Here is a 21,783-nt window from a genome sequence, read left to right as displayed (position 1 = left end):
CCAATCCCTCCCAGCATCAGAGTCTTTTCCAATGAGTCAACTCTTCACATGAGGTGGCCAAAGTCCTGGAGTTTCACCTTCAGCATCAGTCCTTTCAATGAACACCCAGGACTGATCTTCAGAATGGATTGGTTGGAACTCCTTGCAGTCCAAGGGACTCTCAAGAGTTTTCTCCAACACCACAATCCAAAAGCATCAATTCTTCAGTGCTCAGCTTTCTTCACAGTCCAACTCTCACATACATGACCACTGGAAAAACCATAGCTTTGACTAAATGGACCTTTGTTGGCAAAGTAATGTCTCTGCTTCTGAATACGCTGTCTAGGCTGGTCATAACTTTCCTTCCAAGGAGTAAGCGTCTTTTAATTTCATGGCTGCAGTCACCATCTGCAGTGATTTTGGAGCCCAAAAAATAAAGTCTGACACTGTTTCCACTGTTTCCCCATCTATTTACCATGAAGTGATGGAACCAGATGCCATGATCTTCGTTTTCTGAATGTTGAGCTTTAAGCTAACTTCTTCACTCTCCTCCTTTACTTTCATCAAGAGGCTTTTTAGTTCCTCTTCACTTTCTGCCATAAGGGTGGTGTCATCTGTGTATCTGAGGTTATTGATATTTCTCCCAGCAATCTTGGTTCCAGCTTGTGATTTTTCCAGCCCAACGTTTCTCATGATGTACTCTGCATAGAAGTTAAATAAACAGGGTGACAATATATAGCCTTGACGTACTCCTTTTCCTATTTGGAACCAGTCTGTTGTTCCATGTCCAGTTCTAACTGTTGCTTCCTGACCTGCATATAGGTTTCTCAAGAGGCAGATCAGATGGTTTGGTATTCCCATCTCTTTCAGAATTTTCTACAGTTTATTGTGATCCACACAGTCAAAGGCTTTGGCATAGTCAATAAAGCAGAAATGGATGTTTTTCTGGAACTCTCTTGCTTTTTCCATGATCCAGCGGATGTTGGCAATTTGATCTCTGGTTCCTCTGCCTTTTCTAAAAACAGCTTGAACATCTGAAAGTTCATGGTTCATGTATTGCTGAAGCCTGGCATGGAGAATTTTGAACATTACTTTACTAGCATGTGAGATGAGTGCAATTGTGCGGTAGTTTGAGCATTCTTTGGCATTGCCTTTCTTTGGGATTGGAATGAAAACTGACCTTTTCCAGTCCTGTGGCCACTGCTGAGTTTCCAAAATTTGCTGACATATTGAGTGCAGCACTTTCACAGCATCATTTTTTAGGATTTGAAATAGCTCAACTGAAATTCCATCACCTCCACTAGCTTTGTTCGTGATGCTTTCTAAGGTCCACTTGACTTCACATTCCAGGATTTCTGGCTCTAGGTGAGTGATCACACCATCGTGATTATCTTGGACGTGAAGATCTTTTTTGTATAGTTCTTCTGTGTATTCTTGCCACCTCTTCTTAATATCTTCTGCTTCTGTTAGGTCCATACCATTTCTGTCCTTTGTCGAACCCATCTTTGCATGAAATGTTCCCTTGGTATCTCTAATTTTCTTGAAGAGATCTCTTGTCCTTCCTATTCTATTGTTTTCCTCTATTTCTTTGCATTGATTGCTGAGGAAGGCTTTCTTATCTGTCCTTGCTATTCTTTGGAACTCTGCATTCAGATGCTTATATCTTTCCTTTTCTCTTTTGCTTTTTGCTTCTCTTCTTTTCACAGTTATTTGTAAGGCCTCCCCCAGACAGCCATTTTGCTTTTTTGCATTTCTTTTTCTTGGGGGTGGTCTTGATCCCTGTCTCCTGTACAATGATGAACATCCATCCAGAGTTCATCAGGCACTCTATCAGATCTAGCCCCTTAAATCTATTTCTCACTTCCACTGTATAGTCATAAGGGATTTGATTTAGGTCATACTTGAATGGTCTAGTGGTTTTCCCTACTTTCTTCAATTTAAGTCTGAATTTGGCAATAAGGAGTTCATGATCTGAGCCACAGTCAGCTCCTGGTCTTCTTTTTGTTGACTGTATAGAGCTTGTCCATCTTTGGCTGCAAAGAATATAATCAATTTGATTTCGGTGTTGACCATCTGATGATGTCCATGTGTAGAGTCTTCTCTTGTGTTGTTGGAAGAGGGTGTTTGCTATGACCAGTTTGATCTCTTGGCAAAACTCTATTAGCCTTTGCCCTACTTCATTCCATATTCCAAGGCCAAATTTGCCTGTTACCCCAGGTGTTTCTCAGAGAAGGCAATGGCATCCCACTCCAGTACTCTTGCCTGGAAAATTCCATGGGCGGAGGAGCCTGGTGGGCTGCAGTCCATGGAGTCACTAAGAGTCGGACACGACTGAGTGACTTAGCAGCAGCAGCAGCAGCCAGGTGTTTCTTGACTTCCTACTTTTGCATTCCAGTCCCCTTTAATGAAAAGGACATCTTTTTTGGGTGTTAGTTCTAGAAGGCCTTGTAGGTCTTCATAGAACCATTCAACTTCAGCTTCTTCAGCATTACTGGTTGGGGCATAGGCTTGGATTACCGTGATATTGAATGGTTTGCCTTGGAAATGAACAGAGATCATTCTGTTGTTTTTGAGATTGCATGCAAGTACTGCATTTCGGACTCTTTTGTTGACCATGATGGCTACTCCATTTCTTCTAAGGGATTCCTTCCCACAGTAGTAGTTATAATGGTCATCTGAGTTAAATTCACCCATTCCAGTCCATTTGAGTTCGCTGATTCCTAGAATGTCGACGTTCACTCTTGCCATCTCCTGTTTGACCACTTCCAACTTGCCTTGATTCATGGACCTAACATTCCAGGTTCCTTTGCAGTATTGCTTTTTATATCATTGGACCTTGCTTCTATCACCAGTCACATCCACAACTGGGTATTGTTTTTGCTTTGGCTCCATCCCTTCATTTTTTCTGCAGTTATTTCTCCATTGATCTCCAGTAGCATGTTGGGCACCTACCGGCCTGGGGAGTTCCTCCTTCAGTATCTTATCATTTTGCTTTTTCATACTGTTCATGGGGATCTCCAGGCAAGAATATGAAGTGGTTTGCCATTCCCTTCTCCAGTGGAACACTTTCTGTCACACCTCTTCACCATGACCTGCCCATTTTGGGTGTCCCCACATGGCATGGCTTAATTTCATTGAGTTAGACAGTCTGTGGTCCACATGATCAGATTGACTAGTGTTCTGTGAGTATGGTTTCAGTGCGTCTGCCCTCTGATGCCGTCTTGCAACACCTACTGTCTTACTTGGGTTTCTCTTACCTTGGACGTGGGGTATCTCTTCACGGTTGCTCCAGCAAAGCACAGCCGCTGCTCCTTACCTTGGATGAGGGGTATCTCCTCATGGCCGCCCCTCCTGACCTTGAACATGGAGTAGCTCCTCTTGGCCCTCCTGCACCCACCCCCATTGCATATATACACTGTATCTTCTTTATTCAGTCTTTTCTCAATGGACATTTATGTGACTTCCATGTCTTGGCTATTGTAAACAGCGCTGCTATGAGCATTGAGGTGCAAGTATCTTTTTGAATTATGCTTTCCTCCAGATATATGCACAGCAGTGGGACTGCAGGATCATATGGTAAGGCTATTTTTAGTTTCTTAAGTAACCTGCATACTGTTCTCCATAGTGACTGTACCAATTTACATTCCCATCAACAGTGTAATAGGGTTTCTTCTTCTCCATACTTTCTCCAGTATTTACTGTTTGTAGACATTGATAGCCATTCTCTCTCTCTCTATATATATATATATACACACACACACACACACACACAAACATATCCATCCCTATATTAGTGAAGTCTACTTGCAGACAGGTAGAACTAAGCCAACTGACCCAGACAAGGTGATCAATAAATATTTTTAGAATAACAGTACGGGGAATGTTAATAGCATTTTCATTTATCAGGCATAATTAAAATCCTACATTAACTATTTTTCCTTTTTACTTTTCAGAAAAAAATTTTTTTAAGTTTCCACTTTAGATCTAGTATTTTTCATCATGTAGGCAAGGTTTCATATTCAGGAAACATTTTGTATTTAATTCAATTTCCTATATACTTTCCTTATCTACACTGACAGTAAGGCCAGGAACCAGGAAATAAGGGGAAAATCCTGATGACTCACAAAATTGTTAGGAGGTACTATTCTCAACATGGCTATTAACTTCAGAATTGAGCATCAGTCAAATTTGCTATCAATGTACAGAGTTTATTGCCTAGCTTCCTTGTTTGTTTTAGTTTTTCTGTTTTAATAATGGATAGTATGTGGAGAAGGAAATGGCAACCCACTCCAGTGTTCTTGCCTGGAGAATCCCAGAGATGGGGGAGCCTGGTGGGCTGCTGTCTACAGGGTCACACAGAGTCGGACACGACTGAAGCGACTTAGCAGCAGCAGCAGCAGCAGTATGTGGATCAAATTTGCTAATATAGCATGACCTAGTTGTCTAGTTAGCTTTCTATTTTGTTATGAGATAGTATAGTATCTATGTGGAAACAGGTATCAGATATGCATACCTGGTAGTGAATCAGCAGTCCTGATTAATAAACAGTGACAAAGGTAACCAAGAACAGAAGCTCCTAAGTACTAAGTTCACTCAATTTCCTCATCTGAGAATGAGGTTAGAGAAGTGCTGTGAGCAACCCCATTGCTTAGCAACAACAAAAATAATAAAATAATTGTTACCAAATTAAATATACATATATAGTATTTATATATACATACTATTTGTAAAGTGTAATGACGTGTATACACTGATATACCATTTCATGAACTATAAATAGGCACTGATTTTCTAGAAAGCAATTGGCAATGTCAAAAGCCATAAAAATCTCCACTTGACACATTAGTTTACAAACAGTATCTATCATAATGAAATAAATAAACTCACCAACAAAGTTATTCACAGCAGCATTCTCTGAAAGATACCGCAATTGGAAATAATATCAATGTAATTGTAAATTTTATTGTATTCATGTGATGAAATTTTATTCATTTTGGTTTATGAAATATTGATATAAAAATGCTTTAAAAATACATATCCTCTGACTAGTAACCAAACATTGGCCAAGTTATCTCTCTGTACTAAAGCTTTTTTATATGTGGTATAAAATGAAAACATCATAGGACTGATGTGAAGATTAACTGAATGAGTATAAGATGAGTGGTTAGAACAGGGTCCAACACAGAAGAATCACTAAGTCAATATTCGTTATCTCATCAGCTACATCGTCATCTTCATTCTCTTTCCAAAACAGTCTTTTGGTAGAATGCTCATAATATGTCTATTTTTTAAAGGTTTACAAAATTGAAAACATATATATATGAAATGAGGAAAATGGAGAACATACAGTTCTGCTGTATATGGACAACATCTTAGCAACATTTTCACTTCTGGCCACTGCACACACAGTTCTACAGAGATTAGCAAATTTCCAAGAACCTTGTATTGGTCTCCAGAGTGGTACCCAAAGTTGATCTACAGAATGATGGTCCTGAGTGTGCAACTAAACTAATTCTGATATGACATAGGAGATGTCACAGAAAGGTAAGCTCAAACACACTCAAAGAGGAAAAGCAAATGAGCTTTCTTCTATCCCTGGTGGCTCAGACGGTAAAGAATCCGCTTGCAGTGTGGGGTGGGTTCGAACCCTGAGTTGGGAAGATCCCCTGGAGGAGGGCATGGCAACCCACTCCAGTATTCTTGCCTGAAGAATCCCCATGGACAGAGGAGCCTGGCGGGCTATAGTCCATGGGGTGGCAAAGAGTCAGACATGACTGAGCAACTAAGCACACACACAGCAAATGGGCTTTCTTCTCTCTCTTTTCCCATAACAGATTACCATATTAATTTATCTGAAATTGATTTCTAAAAAAATTTTAAATCTGGCACTTCCCTTCTGTGGAAGTATTTGTGTGCCTCAATAAAAATTTGTCCTGTGGATAAAGACTGGAGTATATGAACCTGGTGTCCACTGGAAGACATTCATTAAAGACTCCTGGAGACCTGCACTCACTCTTGTGCCCCATTACATTACCCAAGTTATCTTCAATATAGTCTATTCAATATATTCTCTTTTAGAAAGAAAGGCCTGAAAAGAGTTAAAATTAAGTTTTCAAACTAAATGAATTAGGCTCTGGTTATCTGGGAAGTTCGATGACAGTATGTATTCCTGATTGATGCCAGATACTCAAGGCTTTCAGACACCCATATCAAGTAGTATCACAGAATATCAGATGAACTGAGCCTAGTTCTTCCAGAACAGCCTATATAGCAGCCTAATGCATTGGCCAACCAGGATTTTTTCACCTTGGGACCATCTCAGACTTTAGGAAATCATCCCCCAGATATTTTCAGAATCTGACCTAGGTATACAAAGTTGTCAGCAAAACTAATTCTGTATTGGTTCCTGGATAATGTACAATGGGGCTGGTTTTGAGTTCTCTTCGGGCTACTCCTTCGTAGTGCTATTTGAGATGTACCCAATATCTTTCAAACGAACAAACATATAAATAGATTTAACTAACTTATGTGAGTTGGTTTTCTATCACATGCAACCATAGAGTCCTGTTTAAAATACTCATATAATATAATTAACACTTCAGAACATAATCTTTTTAGAGCTTAAAAAAAAATTCATTGTAACCTTTGTACAAGAACCTACTTACTAAATTTTTGTTTCTTAACTATTGCTCTAACAATGTCTAAAACCTAGAACATAATATTTGTTGACTTGAATTCATTTATTCATTGAGCACAATTTGTACTGTATAATAGTCACTGTGCTTTAGTCTGGAACTACACGATTCCTGCTGTTCCAGAGGTTTACGATTTAGTTAAGGAGACAAAGCAATTTCAGGTGATGTGATACAGTGTCGCATAACTATAGGAGTATAAAGGAGAAAATGTAAACATTTCTGTGTATTCTAAGCTGGAAGACGAGAGGGCAAGAAATTGAGGACTAAGAAGGTAATGAAAAAGTAGCTAAGTCACAGAGGAAGGCTTTGAATAAAATGCCAAAGATTTTGGACTTTAACCTATAGCCAATGGGGAAATGATGATAGAAAAAAACAACAACTGCAGGCGGATATGATCGTGTTTTATTGAGAAAGACTGTGTGCAAAATACATTGGGAGGAATTAGTGTAAAGACAAGGGGTTCTGTTAGGACAGAGATTGCGTCTCTGAACTAGTAAATTATTGTACAAAGTTATAATGAGGTAAAATAAAATCATTCAGGGCCAACTGATTTTGTCTTTTTCATTACTTGTTACAAATTTCCTACCTTTCTTACGTTTTCTTTTACATGTAAATAATTTTGGAATAGTTAAATATATTGAGAAATTGAGGTACAGAAGGATCAAGGAGTTTAACCAAATTCATTCACATAATGGTAAAGCTAGGGTTTAAACTTGAACAATACAGTTCCAAACCCTTATATTCTTAACTGCTTTGCTTATGGCTGCCCCACAAGATAAGAGCTCTAGTATCTATAGCTTGGAAAAGGAATATATATGCATATGGATTTGAATACCCATCTCATTAAACTTGAGTCCCCTTGGAGTCTTAATCCACAGGTTGGAAATCACTCTCCTTTGATTTGGAAATCACTCTCCTTTACCTAGCATGGCCATTAATATGTTCAAGTTCACATCTCCATATCAGAAACATTTGAAACCTCAGAGTCCCACTTTTATATAGCTATGAATATAAGTGATAACTGCTTGAAAGTGAATATTCTAAGTATAAAGTAATTCTGAGTCCTTTTGAAGAAAATCTATCAATCAGAGGAAAGCACTACTATTCTTTCCACCAGAGCAAGTAAATGAGGTCTAGCTAGGTCTTTGTATTAGATTTCTAATAAGAATCACAGATACAGGCCATTTTCTACCTCTGTGATCCTGGCCTCTATTTCAAACACAGTTCTGGTATTTGTCTTCCATTGTAAAATAATAAAGTACAATTAAATTAAAATGAGATAAAATAAAACACTAAAATCCTGTCCATTCTTTATGACTCATGAGTCATTCCCTAACTTTATCTCTAGGATGAATTGTAGATTACTTAAGAGTAAGCACTTTTTTTTATCTTCTGAGCTTATCAGAAAGCAAATACTCCACAAATATTCAAGGCACTAGTCTAAAGACTATATGAAGTGTCATATAATATGTTTTGCCCGGATAAGATTTCTCTCTCTCCCCAGTCACAGAAATGTAGATCTTCTGGATTAGGAGAAGAAAACTATAAAATATATGATAATTTGTGTTTTACACTAGAATTTGTATCATTTGTTTTTGTATTCTCCCACAGATGGAGGGGCTGACTATGCGTTGGCTTCCTTACCAGGGGAAATTATGTATCCTTGAGGAGTACAACATAGGGGTTATGAATATGCCTTGGGAATCAGACCAGGGTTTCAGCTTGGTTCTGACAACCTACTGGCTGCGTGACCTTGAGGAGGATATTAAGGCTCAGCTTTCTCTTTTGTAAAATGAGAAATGGTATCTACTCATGGGGTTCTTGTGAGGATTCAATGAGTTAATAGATTTAAAGAATATCACATAGTGCTTGGCATATAGGAAGTGCTTAATAAATAATATTTGAGAAATTAAGACATGATACTCTATCTTAGAATGGATTCACCAAAATTAAACCCTGAGACAAGACTTTACATACAAGCAATTTATTAAGGAAGTTCTCAAAGAAAACAATGGCAAAGGTGGAAAGAAAACAAAACAAGGAAAGATTAAGTCAAGTAGGATGTTGGTTACAGTCCTGTGGAGATTTTTTAAGGTTGTTTCCACAGGGAACTCTAATATCTAAGTTACATCTTAGAACTTGTCCCAACTTGAAGCAAAGGCGCTAAGATTTCACATCCCCTGTGCTTGTCAGTCACTGGCTAAGGACCACCTGGGAGGATGGACCCTACCACTGGCTCTCTGCATAAACAGATTAAGCAGCTCCCATAGCCTGAGGACCGTCCTCCAGAGAAGAGTTGCCAGTGTGAGCCACTGAGAGAAAAGTCCCCTGACACAGAGAGAAGAGGTATACAGGAACAGTAAGAAGGCAAGAGGAGATGGGGCAGAGCACTAACAGTGTCCACCACCATAGTCCAATGTGTAACCAAACAGGCAAAATATAGCTACCCATAACATGATGTAGAGACAAGAGATATAAGTTCAAATCCCATGTTCTTCCTTCTATGGGCTTATTATTCAGAAAATTTACTTAACATCTCTGGTCTCTGTTTCACCATGTGTAGGAGGAGGAAGATAATAGGATGCCTGTCTCATGACTCAATTTGCTATACAGCAGAAACTAACACAACATTTTAAATCAACTATACTACAACATATTTTTTAAAAAATAAAAATTTAAAGTTAGTGATTATGAAAACTAAATGAGTTAATGTAAAGTAACAATAAGAGTATCTGACATGGATGCTCAATAAATATTAGTTCTCCCTGATCCTTACAGGATCCCATATATATAAAAGAATGGATTACAGAGATCACTATGAATAGATGAATCTGTGAGTACTTGCTCCTGGCATAAAATTCTTTGGACAAACTTTCTGTTTAAAGCAATTTTGCTCAAAGGATTTTTTTTTTCTCCTTGTGGCTCATCCAATTCTGATTACACAATGAGAAAGTCTTTAACTTAGGAATCATATGTTACAAAATTTCTGTAGCATCTGTTAACTTTACAACTCCTAAAAAGAAACAGGTACCTTGAGTTCAGGGTACAGCTGGTATAACAAATAGCAATAGCAGCAGCAGCCAGGGGGAATAAGGAGGGACTGGCTCAGTGCTGGGAGCAGGAAGCCATGAGAAGAGGTCACACTGGGCAAAAGTCAGATGTTCTGGTTGGAGCTTTGCTACTAAGTCACTAATCTTCCTAGGACATGTGTTGTCATCCATAATATCAGTGGTTGAACTAGATGGTCTCTCAGGTCTCAGGTCTTCCAGCACTAAAATTGTATTATGAAGCTATTCAAAATCTCAACCCCTAAATCCTGAAATTGAGAGGATTCTCTGTGTAGAAAACCATGTTATTAATCAAAGGGTACAGAAATTCAGAGAAGGGAAATGACAGGAGGTATTGGTCAGGGAAACCTTCATAGGAAGCAGAATTTAAGCTAGATATTGAATAATTAGAAAAATGAATGTGGTCAAGGATACCAGAGTGGAAAGTAAAGGTGATTTTTCACAAAGTATGCGAGAGAAATATTTATTACTGGTGGTATTAAAAGATAAAATTGAAACTGTAAATTGACCAGATTCTGATATATTCTAAATAGCAAGTCAAGCCTTGTGCCAATCTGAAGGTAACGATATTCTCTTGAAGAATTAGAGAAGGGAAAGATGACATTGTACGTGAGACAGCTGGTGTGCAAGAGGAACTGGAGCCGGAAAATCTGGTGACTAAGGATTTGGTAAGAAGGCTGCCTAACTGCTTGATTATGAAATTTAAAATCTTTGAAAATAGGGTTTTATACCATATGGCTAGCACTATAGAGGCTAGTTGAACAAGGTCTAGTTCCTCTAACAATGAGAGAAAATGAAACCACCTCTGACTGTCTAAGGGCTTCCCCGGTAACTCAGATGGTAAAGCGTCTGCCTGAAATGTGGGAGAGGGTTCGATCGCTGGGTCAGGAAGATCCCCTGGAGAAGGAACTGGCAAACCACTCCAGTACTCTTGCCTGGAAAATTCCATGGACAGAGGAGCCTGGCAAGCTACAGTCCATGGTGTTGAAAAGAGTCGGACAGGACTGAGCAGCTTCACTTTCACTTTCTGGCTGTCTATCCCCACATGAAGGACCTGTTGGAAAGTAGACTTCGTTTTGTTTACATAACACTATATAGCTCTTACATGGCAACCCACTTCAGTATTCTTACCTGGAGAATCCCATGGACAGAGGAGCCTAGCAAGCTACAGTCCATTGGGTTGCAAAGAGTCGGACATGACTGAGTGAGTGACTATCACTCACTCATTCATCTTTAACAGGCTTAAATGTGCAAGTTTCAGAGCAGCAGCAGGAGAGAGCTAAAGTACTACTTTGTAAAAAAGAGAAAAGTATTTGCAGTTCCAGGAATTTAACAGTCGTGAAAGGAATAAGTGAGAATAAGCAGAGAATGAGAAAAGAAAGGGGAAAGCTGGTCACTAAGTAGGAAGAAGGGCCAATAGGAAACCCTTATTGGTGGGATGTTCCAAGAAACTATAAATATTTGATTTTATACTGTTTCCTATTTAACTAATACTTTGGGCTTTTAAATCACAGACACATACACAAAACCCCCAGCCATTTCCTTTTCAGAAGTTGGAACTAATTTGGAAACGGGTTTAGGAGTTAGAAAATCAAAATATTGGCTAGATCAATGGCAAACCTGGACTAAGAAATATGGTCTGACCTGAAGAAACAGTTGGGATTTCTAATGCTTCTCTCCAGGTCTAGAACTCAGAAACATACTCCCTCTACTATCTCCAAAACGTAGTTTGAAAAGCAGGTACTTATCTAATTAGGTATGGAGGGAACCACAACCTCTCATAAATTGTGTGCTAGTGGTAGAGAAAGAGAGATTGATTTCCAGACTTGGCTCTAGAAGGCAAGAAAGGATTCTGACCAATGTGTGCTTAGCACAAGTAATCTAGAACAGAATATACACAGTGCGGATAGGAAGATCCACAAAAGGAGGAGGAAGAGACAATATCAAAGGAGGAATTCCAACCTATTTATACCCTAAATTCTGTGTTATTAGTGGAGAACTCATTACCTTCAGGAAATTTCTTAAGGGGGAGTAACTCAGTTTTACAATTCAGAAAGAAACTCTTTTCATTTTTTAAAAATGAAGATATTACAAACATCATTCCTTCAAGGAAATCAAAAGTGAAATCATAGACTGTATTCCTGCCTCAATAATGCCAATCCAAATCCTCTTTTCATAAGGAAAGAAACTGGCTGTTACTGTCGTACCGTGTGACTGACTCATGATTTAAAAATCCCTTGACAAGAGATCCTGTGTGACTATGGCAATCAGAAATGTGACTCTCCCTGGAGAATTCAGTGTTACTCACCTAAATTCCCAAAAAAGAGGAGAATCTGGGATGGAATGTTAAAAAGAAAAAAAGAACATAAAATTAATGTCTCATTTTCTTAACTTGGCATATTGATTCCCCCTGTGAAGAGTGTAAGAGACTTCTGCTATTTTTGATAAATGTAAAATAGCAAGGAGAAACATGTTTGTTTGCTTGCTTTATGGCTCTTGGAAAACAGTGTTACTCATTCAAATGTGAATTCACCATGATTTATGGCAGCCAATAAAATGCCTACTTGGGACAGAAAGAGAGTAGAATAGGGAATTATTAACACAGTAAATGTAAGTTTTCTAAATGCTCACTCAAACGTTGATACTATATAATAGATACTGTTACCCATTGGAATCTATTATTAATCAAATTCTACCAACAATTTTCTCTTTGGGTTATCATGTGAAAACTAAACTTAATAAAACCCTGTATTTTGAAGCTGAATAAAGTTTTTCATGCATAATAAAAGTATTATATAAAAACAATTCATAGTAACTATATTTGAAAATTTTTAACAATTTTTAATATTGCATTTATCAACCTGAAAGTGAAGTCACTTAGTCATGCCAGACTCTTTGTTACCATGTTCATGTACCCATTCTACTATTTTCTTAATATAGCTTTAAATCAACTCACTTGAAAAAAAAAAAAAAAACAGTACTTGGTATCACTGTAACAGTAATAGCTGTGAAATCATAAGTTTTGATCTGTTGTTGTTGTTGCTCAGTGGCTAAGTTGTGTCCAACTCTTTGTTATGTTGGGTAACAACTAAATTTTTTCTAAGCTCCTTGGTTCAGTAATAGACAAGGAAATCCAACCCTTCGAAGTGCCCTATAAGTTAGCCTCTTTCCCTAAGCATGATTTGATTTAGACCCATTTATTTATTTATTTAGACCCTTTTCTGATTTTTGACCAGCCAGTCTCTGCCCCTAAGGCCCACATGAGGTTGAGTTGATGGAGACCTTTGAAGCTGGACCAACCAACTAGGAATCTGGAAGAGGAGGACTAGTTATGGAAGGGGATAGCTCTGAGATACCATCTTTACAATTATCATTCCCTCTTTACAACTAGCATTAGAAATTCAGCAAAGGAAATATATGGAAAAATAAGTCAGGGCATACAATCATCTTCCTTTCCATGGTGGTCCCTTTTCAAGCTCTACAAAGCATCACTCCTTTCTGGGCTTCCAGGAACAAGTAAAAGGAGAATGTGATAAATATTTGTCTATTTTCATGGGGCATCATGTATCTAGTACTTGAAGGGAGCTTTTCCTAACACCTCTGGCAAAGATGAAGGATCTCTTTTCCAACATTCTAGCCAAGAGTTTCCTGATTTTATTGAGGGAGCAAGGGCCTCTCCTGAAAATAACCTATATATCCCCCAAACGTTAGGGAAGATTTGAGCTCCCATGTTTCTCCAACATTTCAGAGACCTCAAACAACTTTCTGTTTATGCACTGTGATATGTTTTTATTTGGGGTTAAAATGGTAGTCCTTCACTAGTCCAGTCAGTCCATCAGTTAAACACAATTTCTTGAGCATTCTATGGGATGAGACCTTGCTCAGTGTGCTTGAAGCCCCTAAGCTGGAGTTCAGGGAGAGGCAGGGGGAAGTAGGAAGTGAGGTCAGTGAGGAAACCAAGAAAGACTGCCTAGTATATATTTGTCAAGGCAATGGCACCCCACTCCAGTACTCTTGGCTGGAAAATCCCATGGATGGAGGAGCCTGGTAGGCTGCAGTCCATGGGGTAGCGAAGAGTCGGACACAACTGAGCGACTTCCCTTTCTCTTTTCACTCTCCTCCATTGGAGAAGGAAATGGCATCCCACTCCAGTGTTCTTGCCTGGAGAATCCCAGGGACTGCGGAGCCTGGTGGGCTGCCATCTATGGGGTCTCGCAGAGTCGGACACGACTGAAGCAACTTAGCAGCAGCAGTCTAATCCCTCCAGGTAATCACAATTCACCTGCCATGGCTAATATAGCAGCTCCACCCTGTATCTTGCATAAAATATTAATTCTATGAATGTAAAGTTATTCCATAATATTCCTGAATGAATGGAAGGAGGGTGTGAGATGCTACCTAAGAGGTCAGAATCTGAACACATATGATAAAACTTCTATCTTGATAAAAATCTTTTGCTTGTTCAGAATGTGACACAGGTATCCTCCTACTTAAGCTCTTAATTTAAAGATATTTTTTATTATTTTATTTTTAGTTCTCTTCTGGATTTCTGATGAGTCCTGGTTCCTTTTCTTTAGGACTAGATATACTTAACTCATCATTATAATTCCTATCCTGACCCCCTTTTTCCATTAAAAAAACTTATTATATTATTTGCCTTATAAGACAATATTGCCTTATTGTGGAGTATGATAAAACTCTGGAGTAAGCATATTGGGTTCAAATACTGACTTTGCCATTCACTAGCTATGTGATCTTGGCAAGGTACTAAAAGTGTGTGCCTCGGTTTCCCCAAGTATAAAATGAAAATAATATTCATACTTATGTTACAGAGTTGCAGTAAGGAGTAAGTGAAAGAATCTCTGCCCTGGTAAGTACTGAATAAATATTAACTGTTAAGATGATTCACTCTGTCTCAATAATAACCAACACATACCATTCTTTTTTTTATATAACTGATTAAAAACAAATTCTATTCATTCTTTACTGGACAGGGTTTTAAAAAATTTACTCTAATAACTTTATTAAATTTCCCTTAACTTATCAGTCTTTAAAATACTTAATTTAATTTTCAAAGCCATCTTACCTAATTTGACATTATTTACATTTAGTAATCTTAACATTCTCTTATTTTTACTGTTAGTAAATAATCTAAATAATAGTTAAATCACTGTAAAACTGATTAACAAAATTAGCATTTTTGTTTCTAATAATATCATGATGAAATTTTATTTATTTTCACATTGCACTCTTCAGAAAATACAAAGTATATGTCTATACTGAGGAAATTAGCCAGAATTAGAAAGCATAGAAAATATGTCCCAAAAGGAATATGTGCAATGTATTTTATAAAAAGTTCTGAACTCATCTATGATTCAGGTCATTTTACAGTAACATACAATAAAACAATTGTGTAATCTGAAGTCAAGTATTTTCTAAAAATATGTAACTTTGACCTTTATACAGTCAAAGTCCCGTAACTAGCCAACATTGATAATGTTCAGGAGTATGTGTATATATATGTGGAGGGATTAAAGGTGAAAGAAATGCCCCTTGAACAACACTGGGGCCTGGACCAACTCAAGAAGAACAATGGGGTTATTCAGAAGTTTTGTCTTCCTCTTAATGCTATACCTGCTGCAGGGGTCCAATACTTCCCTTGTTCGGCTGAATAACAATGGCTACGAGGGCATTATCATTGCTATAGACCCCGCTGTGCCAGAAGATGAAACACTAATTGAAAAGATACAGGTAAGAAAGTAATGGGATTTCTTCTGTTTGAATTGATGAGAAAATATATATATATAGTAGTTAATAACTACAACAGAAACTTCTCAGTACTCCAGGAAGTTTAAAAGCACCAAGGTGCAGTAAAAAAAGAAAATAAAATAACGCTGGAATAGGCAGTGGAAATTGAGGTTCCAGACAAGGTTCTACCCTGTCCCACCATAAGATCAAAGACGTGGCATGGGGCCTCCCTCATCCTCCGTTTCTCCATCTGTAAGTTAGCAACTAGACTTGTATGTTCTTTAAATAATGATTTACTGAATGCTTGCTATGGCATGACAGGAGAGAGCGCAGTGGATTTTTTAAAAACTCTTGATCTCATGAAGTATATATTTTCTTCAGATGATACAGATAATAAAAACATGTCAATGTACAGCACGTTCATGGTAGTAAGTTGCTATGCAGTAAAATAAACTGGCAGAGGGGATAGGCAGTGATGGTGGGGCTAGGGTAAGGGGAGAATGCAGGTTACTGTTTCACGCAGGGTAGTCAGGGAATGTCTCACTAGATGTAACGTCTGGGTGGAGACCTGAGATGAGTGAGGGGAGAGCCCACTGAAAACCTTGGGAGTGGACACTAGGTGCAGCAGCATGGAGATGACAGTATGCTTGATGTGACCAAGGAAACAACTGGGAATGAGCAGGAGGAAGAGCGGAGGAGAGCTGCAGGTGGAGAGGTAGCAGGGCCCAGGCCATTGGAAAGATCTGGACTTTCACTCTGAGAGAAATCAGAATCCGTGGACGAGGAGAGGTGTGCTTGCTTGTGCTTGTTCTGGAGTCATTCTGTCTGCAGTGTTGAGGAAACACTGTAGAGGGTTTTCCCATGTCATTCATCTTGTATAAGCTCTGTTAGAACACAGAAGTATTGAGGGACACTGTGTACAGAGCTGCTGGGAGTGAGAAATGACAGTGACTATGAACGGGGATACTGTGGTAGACATCATTAATGTGGTGTGATCCTGAACGTGTTCTTTGCCATGAGATTATCATAGACAAGTTTGCTAATGATTTAGATGTGTGGGGTAGGGGAAGGGAAGAGGGAAAAATAAAAGTCACAGAAGACTTCAAGGGTTTTGGTCTGAACACTTGGAAGGGTGGTATTATTATTGATTGAGAAGGGAAAGACTTAAGTGGAGAAAATTTCATGGCTGGGAGATCAGAAGTTAGTTTGCAAAATTTTGAATTTGAGATGCTTTTGCCATTTCTTTCTCTATGGGTCTTCCCCACCCAGGGATCTAACCTGAGTCTTTTATGTCTCCTGTATTGACAGATGGGTTCTTTACCACTAGAGCCACCTGGGAAACCCATTAGATATCCATATGGATGGCGATATGAATCTGAATTCAAGGAGGAAATCTAGGGAGAGATAAAAACTTGGGAGTCATCAGTGTGTAGATGAGATTTCAAGCCATGAGAGTGACTGAGTTCACTCGGAAGAGTGGGTAGACAAGAGAAAGTTTCCAGGACTGAACCAAAGACTCTTATATCTATTGTTTCATCCAACTTTAACGTTCCATGTAATAGAGAGACTGGTGTTACAGCCATGTAAATTAATTCTCCCTGTCCCTCACCTCAACATTTACTAACTCCTTATATTTAACTCCTTAACTATTGTTTCCTTAAATTCTCACTTTCTGCTTTCCCCATGGGTGTTTTTATCCATCAGAAGCTGATGAGCTTGACCTGAATCGTGAGCAGGTGATATTGTGGCTGCCATTTATCATTCATTCTGTAGAATCTTAAGCACAGCAGTATTTACTTACTGGTACATTTTTAATTCCAGGAAAATACAAAGATTAATTTACTGATGAACACAGGCTTGAGTAGCAGTTACTATAATTGATTGTGAATGATAGCTTTTTAGTATCTAGTTGATCAATATCAAAACTAACTGAAGCTCAGGAAACAGCATTTGGAAGAATTGTTTGTACAGGCAAAACATTTGTTAAAATGGTTCTCTATTGAATGTGAAAGTTCAATGTTTAGCAGACATTCCTAGATTAGAAGAATGTTTTCTGGCATTCTCTGAGTCTTCTACAAAGTCCTTACGTTGATATTTTCAGACAACCTTGTGAAATACTCTCATCCACACTATATAGAAGGAAAACTGGGATTTGGAAAAGGAAATAATTTTCCCAAGGTCAAGTTAAATAGTACAATCAGAGCTGAGATCCTGCACATGGGTTTTGAAGGCTGATAGATCTGGATTTGAGATCCACTTTATACAAGATAACAAAAATCACTCTTTTTGTAAAGGGTGAACAGTGAACAGACTCTTATTCTTGGGATACTATCTGACCATAGTAAGATATGTTGAATTGATTCATAATTTATGACCTGAGTTTCAATTGTCAACTTTTCCTTATTCCTTTTATTCATGTGTCTTTTGGGTTTAAGAGTACTTTTTTTTTTTTGAAACATTAATATCTTAATCTTCTTTGATCAAACTAGGATATTATAGGAATTCTGAGAAGGAATTTAGATGGAATATTATAAAATTCTGCATGGAAGCCTCTGAGAACCATTATTAGCCACCCCAGCAGGCCCCAAGGTATCAAAGTCACCTGATATAGGGTATTTGAAATCCCTCCATGACTTTATAAACACACCACTACCCAAGACAGCTATATAGCATTACAAGACTACAAAATAAACTGAATCCCGTGGGCTTGTACAATTCACAGCCCACTAAACTGTATGCAGTGATCTTATTTTCCCAAACTGTACTGCAATTCAATTTACTATATGCCAGATACACTCAAAGGGACAGAGAGAGTCATCACTTTAAGCAGAAAACAACTGATTGAGATCTAAATTGAGATCCAAAACAAAGAGAGAGGAGAGACATTCTTAGGGAACATACTTAGGTAGAAAATTATTTCATCTGCTTTAGGCCAGTGATGAAGTAATCTTCAGTCTAACTTAGGAGATCTCTGAAGTCCTCTTCCAAACTCCTAGCCAGTCCTCTGGATCTTCAGTTTTCTGTACCCTAGCTTCTGACTGATTCCTGGCTCAGAACCCAGTTTGCTTGCTGGTCATCAGCACATGTGATCCTCCTCTGTTTCCTATCTGTAAATTAGCAATTGGACTTGTCTGTTCTTTAAACAATGATTTATTAAATGCTTGCTTATGGCATTCCAGGTGAGAAAGTAGTGAATTTTCTTAAAGCTCCTGATCTCTTTCAGTATATACTCTCTTCAGATGATATAGATAATAATAAAAAATCAATGTAAACAAGTCTGTAGTAGTAAGTTGCTATGTAGTAAAATAAATCAGCAAAGGGAGACAGGCAGTCTTTGTAGAGCTGGGGTAGGGAGAGAATGTGGGTTACTGTTTCATGCAGGGTGGTCAGAAAATGTCTCACTAGATGTGATATCTGGGCAGAGGCCTGAGACTTGTGAGGGAAGACTCATTGAAAATCTGGGGAGGGGACAGCAGTTGCAGTGGCATGGAGGTGACAGCATGTTTGATGTGACCAAGGAAACAACTATGAATGAGCAGGAAGAAGACTGAGGAGAGCTGAAGTTGGAGAGGTCGCAGGGCCCAGACCACTGGAAAGATTTGGGTTTTTTTATTTCGAGTGAGATGAAATCCACAGAAGGATCTGAGCAGAGGTCGGGTGTGCTCTAGCTTGCTTATTCTGAGATCACTCTGATGGCAGCGTTGAGGATACTCTCTACAGGGCTTCCACTTATCACCCATCCCGTATAAGTTGTGAGCATAGAGGTGTCAAGGGACATTAGTAGGAAGCTGCAGCAGATGAAAAGTGATGGTGAATAGGAATGGAGATATTGTGGGAGAGATCATTAATGTGCTGTGATCCTGGACATTTTCTGAGAGTATTATGGAGAAATTTGCTGATGGTTTAGATGTGTGGGATAGAGAAGGGTTGAGGGAAAGTAGAAGTCAGAAACTTCATGGGTTTTTGCTTGAATACTTGGAAAAATATAATTATAATCAATTGAAAAGTAACCTCCAACCTACTTTGGGAGCTCTATAAAGACCTTGTCACACCACCAGCCAGTCCTCTGGTCTTCAGTTCTGTACTCTGGCTTCTGGCTGATCCCTGCTCTAAGTAAGCCTAATCACTTTAATGATCTCTTCAGTACACTAAGAGCACACTAGACCATCTTCCAGAGAAAAAGGAAGAAATCCTTGGAATTTCTGAAGAAGAGTTATATTCTGGTCTTAGGTCAGAAAGAATTGAAAAGGAGGATATATTTTCAAATAAAAAATACTGTAGACTGTGCTGTTTGCCAGCAACATGAATAGGGTAACATCATCATCCAGAACCCAGTATTCCTCAATTTTTCAGTGGATTTGATCATGTAGAATAAATCACCAAAGAACCTTTCAACCATCTATTTCCTCCACTAGATAATAAGCTCTTTTGAGGAACTATTTATCTTATTAATCCTAACATTTTTGGGTTTGGGATACTAATAATATAAGGATACGAATAATATAATATATATTATTTTCACCTTGATGGCAGAGCTAGAAGCTCTGCCTAAAAAAGCTCTGCCTCTCCTATGAACTTTTCCATTCCTCCACTCCCTGTGCTCCCAACCCAACTGCCTCTCCTGGGAGGTAGTGAAAACTTCTATGACCCATCCATATAAACTGTTTTTCTCAATTTGCATCAGGTAAGGCTGTTCCTTACTAGTAATTATAATAGTGATGATATCAATGAGTTTTATGACTACCTTGTGTAGAATACTTATTTATAACTCATTTCATGTTTATGTCATCCTTAAAGATATGTTTTAAGAGTATAGTAAATAAATAAGAAGGCTGAGATTCAAAGCAGTCACATAAACCAGTCAAATTTTAATAGCAAGAGGCTTAAGCTGGCATTAAAACCAAGTCTAGCTGCTTCCAAAGTCCATGCCCTTTATCATATTAATCAATTCCTCATAATGTAAACATAAGTATTTGCCTTTTGATGTAGGATTATAGAAGACTGAAAGCTGTTAAATGTGCAAATTAAGTCATAATTTTGAACTGACGATGACAGATTTTGATTTTTGAATCAGAAACCCTACTCACCAGTCAGTTGCTTTTTTTTTTAATGACTAAAGGTGAGAAATGCCTGTGATGCATGCCTGTTCATTTAGTCTACTATCCCTTGGCCAGCCTAACTTCTCTTTTTTTCCTATAATAACAGAACATGGTGATTGATGCATCTACTTACCTGTTTGAAGCCACGGAAAAGAGATTTTTTTTCAAAAATGTATCAATATTAATTCCAGAGAACTGGAAGAGCATCACTCAATACAAGAGGCCAAAACATGAAAGCTACAAACATGTAAGAATCAAAAGGCGTTTCTTAAAAATATTTTCTCTGCTGCTTCTCAAATTTGATGTTAATTAATCATTTCAGAATTTTTCAGACAAATGTTATAATTTCTATTCTGATCTTTTAAACACCTTTTTAAACGTTCTCAGGCTGATGTTAGAGTTGCTCCACCTACACTCCCAGGTAGAGATGAACCATATACTAAGCAATTCACAGCCTGTGAAGAAAAAGGAGAATATATTCATTTCACTCCTGACTTTGTACTTGGAAACAAGCAAAATGAATTTGGACCATCAGGTAAGAATTTTGGTTAAAACAAATATTTTGCAATGATTCCAACATGTAGATTTATATCCATGTTCAGTATACAAGCCTCGTAGGCTTAAATCCCAACTCCAAGGTCACTCCTCTGTGTGTGACCTTGGACAAATGACCAAGACTTTCTGTACTTATTTCCTTTAAAAATGATGAATAGAGGAGCTGCTCCTGCCTTATAGAATTGTTGGAAACATTAAACTAGATAATTCTTGTTAAGTGTACTCAGTATGGTTTCTACAGAAATTTGAATATGGGACAGCCATGATAAATTTTTTGCTTTAGGAACACATTTTAGATTTTAATTTTTCAGTTCTCCATTGCTGGATATTAATCACATGCCACCTCCATGAAAGGCAGAGGCAAGGCAAAATCAAAAGGGCCAAGATGACAGTTCCTGGCCAAGAGAAAACACTAATAGGCTGGTAGCTGCTGATATTATTATTCAACCCATTCTTTGAACCAGATGAACTTGTTTATAAGTGATCATTTTTACCTATGAAAATGACAATTTCCTCTAGTTCAATCTAAGCGTTAAGATCACTGTTTGAAATGAACTAAAGCACATTATATTTCAGATGAAAATGAAAATCACTGTCAAAGCAGTGTCCAACTCCTCACTAATCAATAAAACACTTGTT

General features: G+C 38.1%; 2 protein-coding genes across 2 annotated transcripts in view; one reads left to right on the top strand and one right to left on the bottom strand.

Moving 5' to 3' along the window:
* Positions 1 to 21,783, bottom strand: part of ODF2L (outer dense fiber of sperm tails 2 like) — a 399,873-nt gene that overhangs the window by 168,553 nt on the left and 209,537 nt on the right. The gene's annotated exons all lie outside the window — the stretch shown is intronic.
* CLCA4 (chloride channel accessory 4) overlaps positions 15,286 to 21,783 on the top strand; it is a 31,020-nt gene continuing 24,522 nt past the window's right edge. The window contains 3 exon segments of the mRNA NM_001034300.1: positions 15,286 to 15,493; positions 20,696 to 20,836; positions 20,977 to 21,124. Of these exon segments, the coding sequence (NP_001029472.1) occupies positions 15,335 to 15,493; positions 20,696 to 20,836; positions 20,977 to 21,124 (448 nt within the window). The 5' untranslated portion in view covers positions 15,286 to 15,334.

This window comes from Bos taurus, chromosome 3, assembly GCF_002263795.3.
Source record: "Bos taurus isolate L1 Dominette 01449 registration number 42190680 breed Hereford chromosome 3, ARS-UCD2.0, whole genome shotgun sequence".
Taxonomy (NCBI): Eukaryota; Metazoa; Chordata; class Mammalia; order Artiodactyla; family Bovidae; genus Bos; species Bos taurus.
This window is presented reverse-complemented; position numbering and strand designations above follow the sequence as displayed.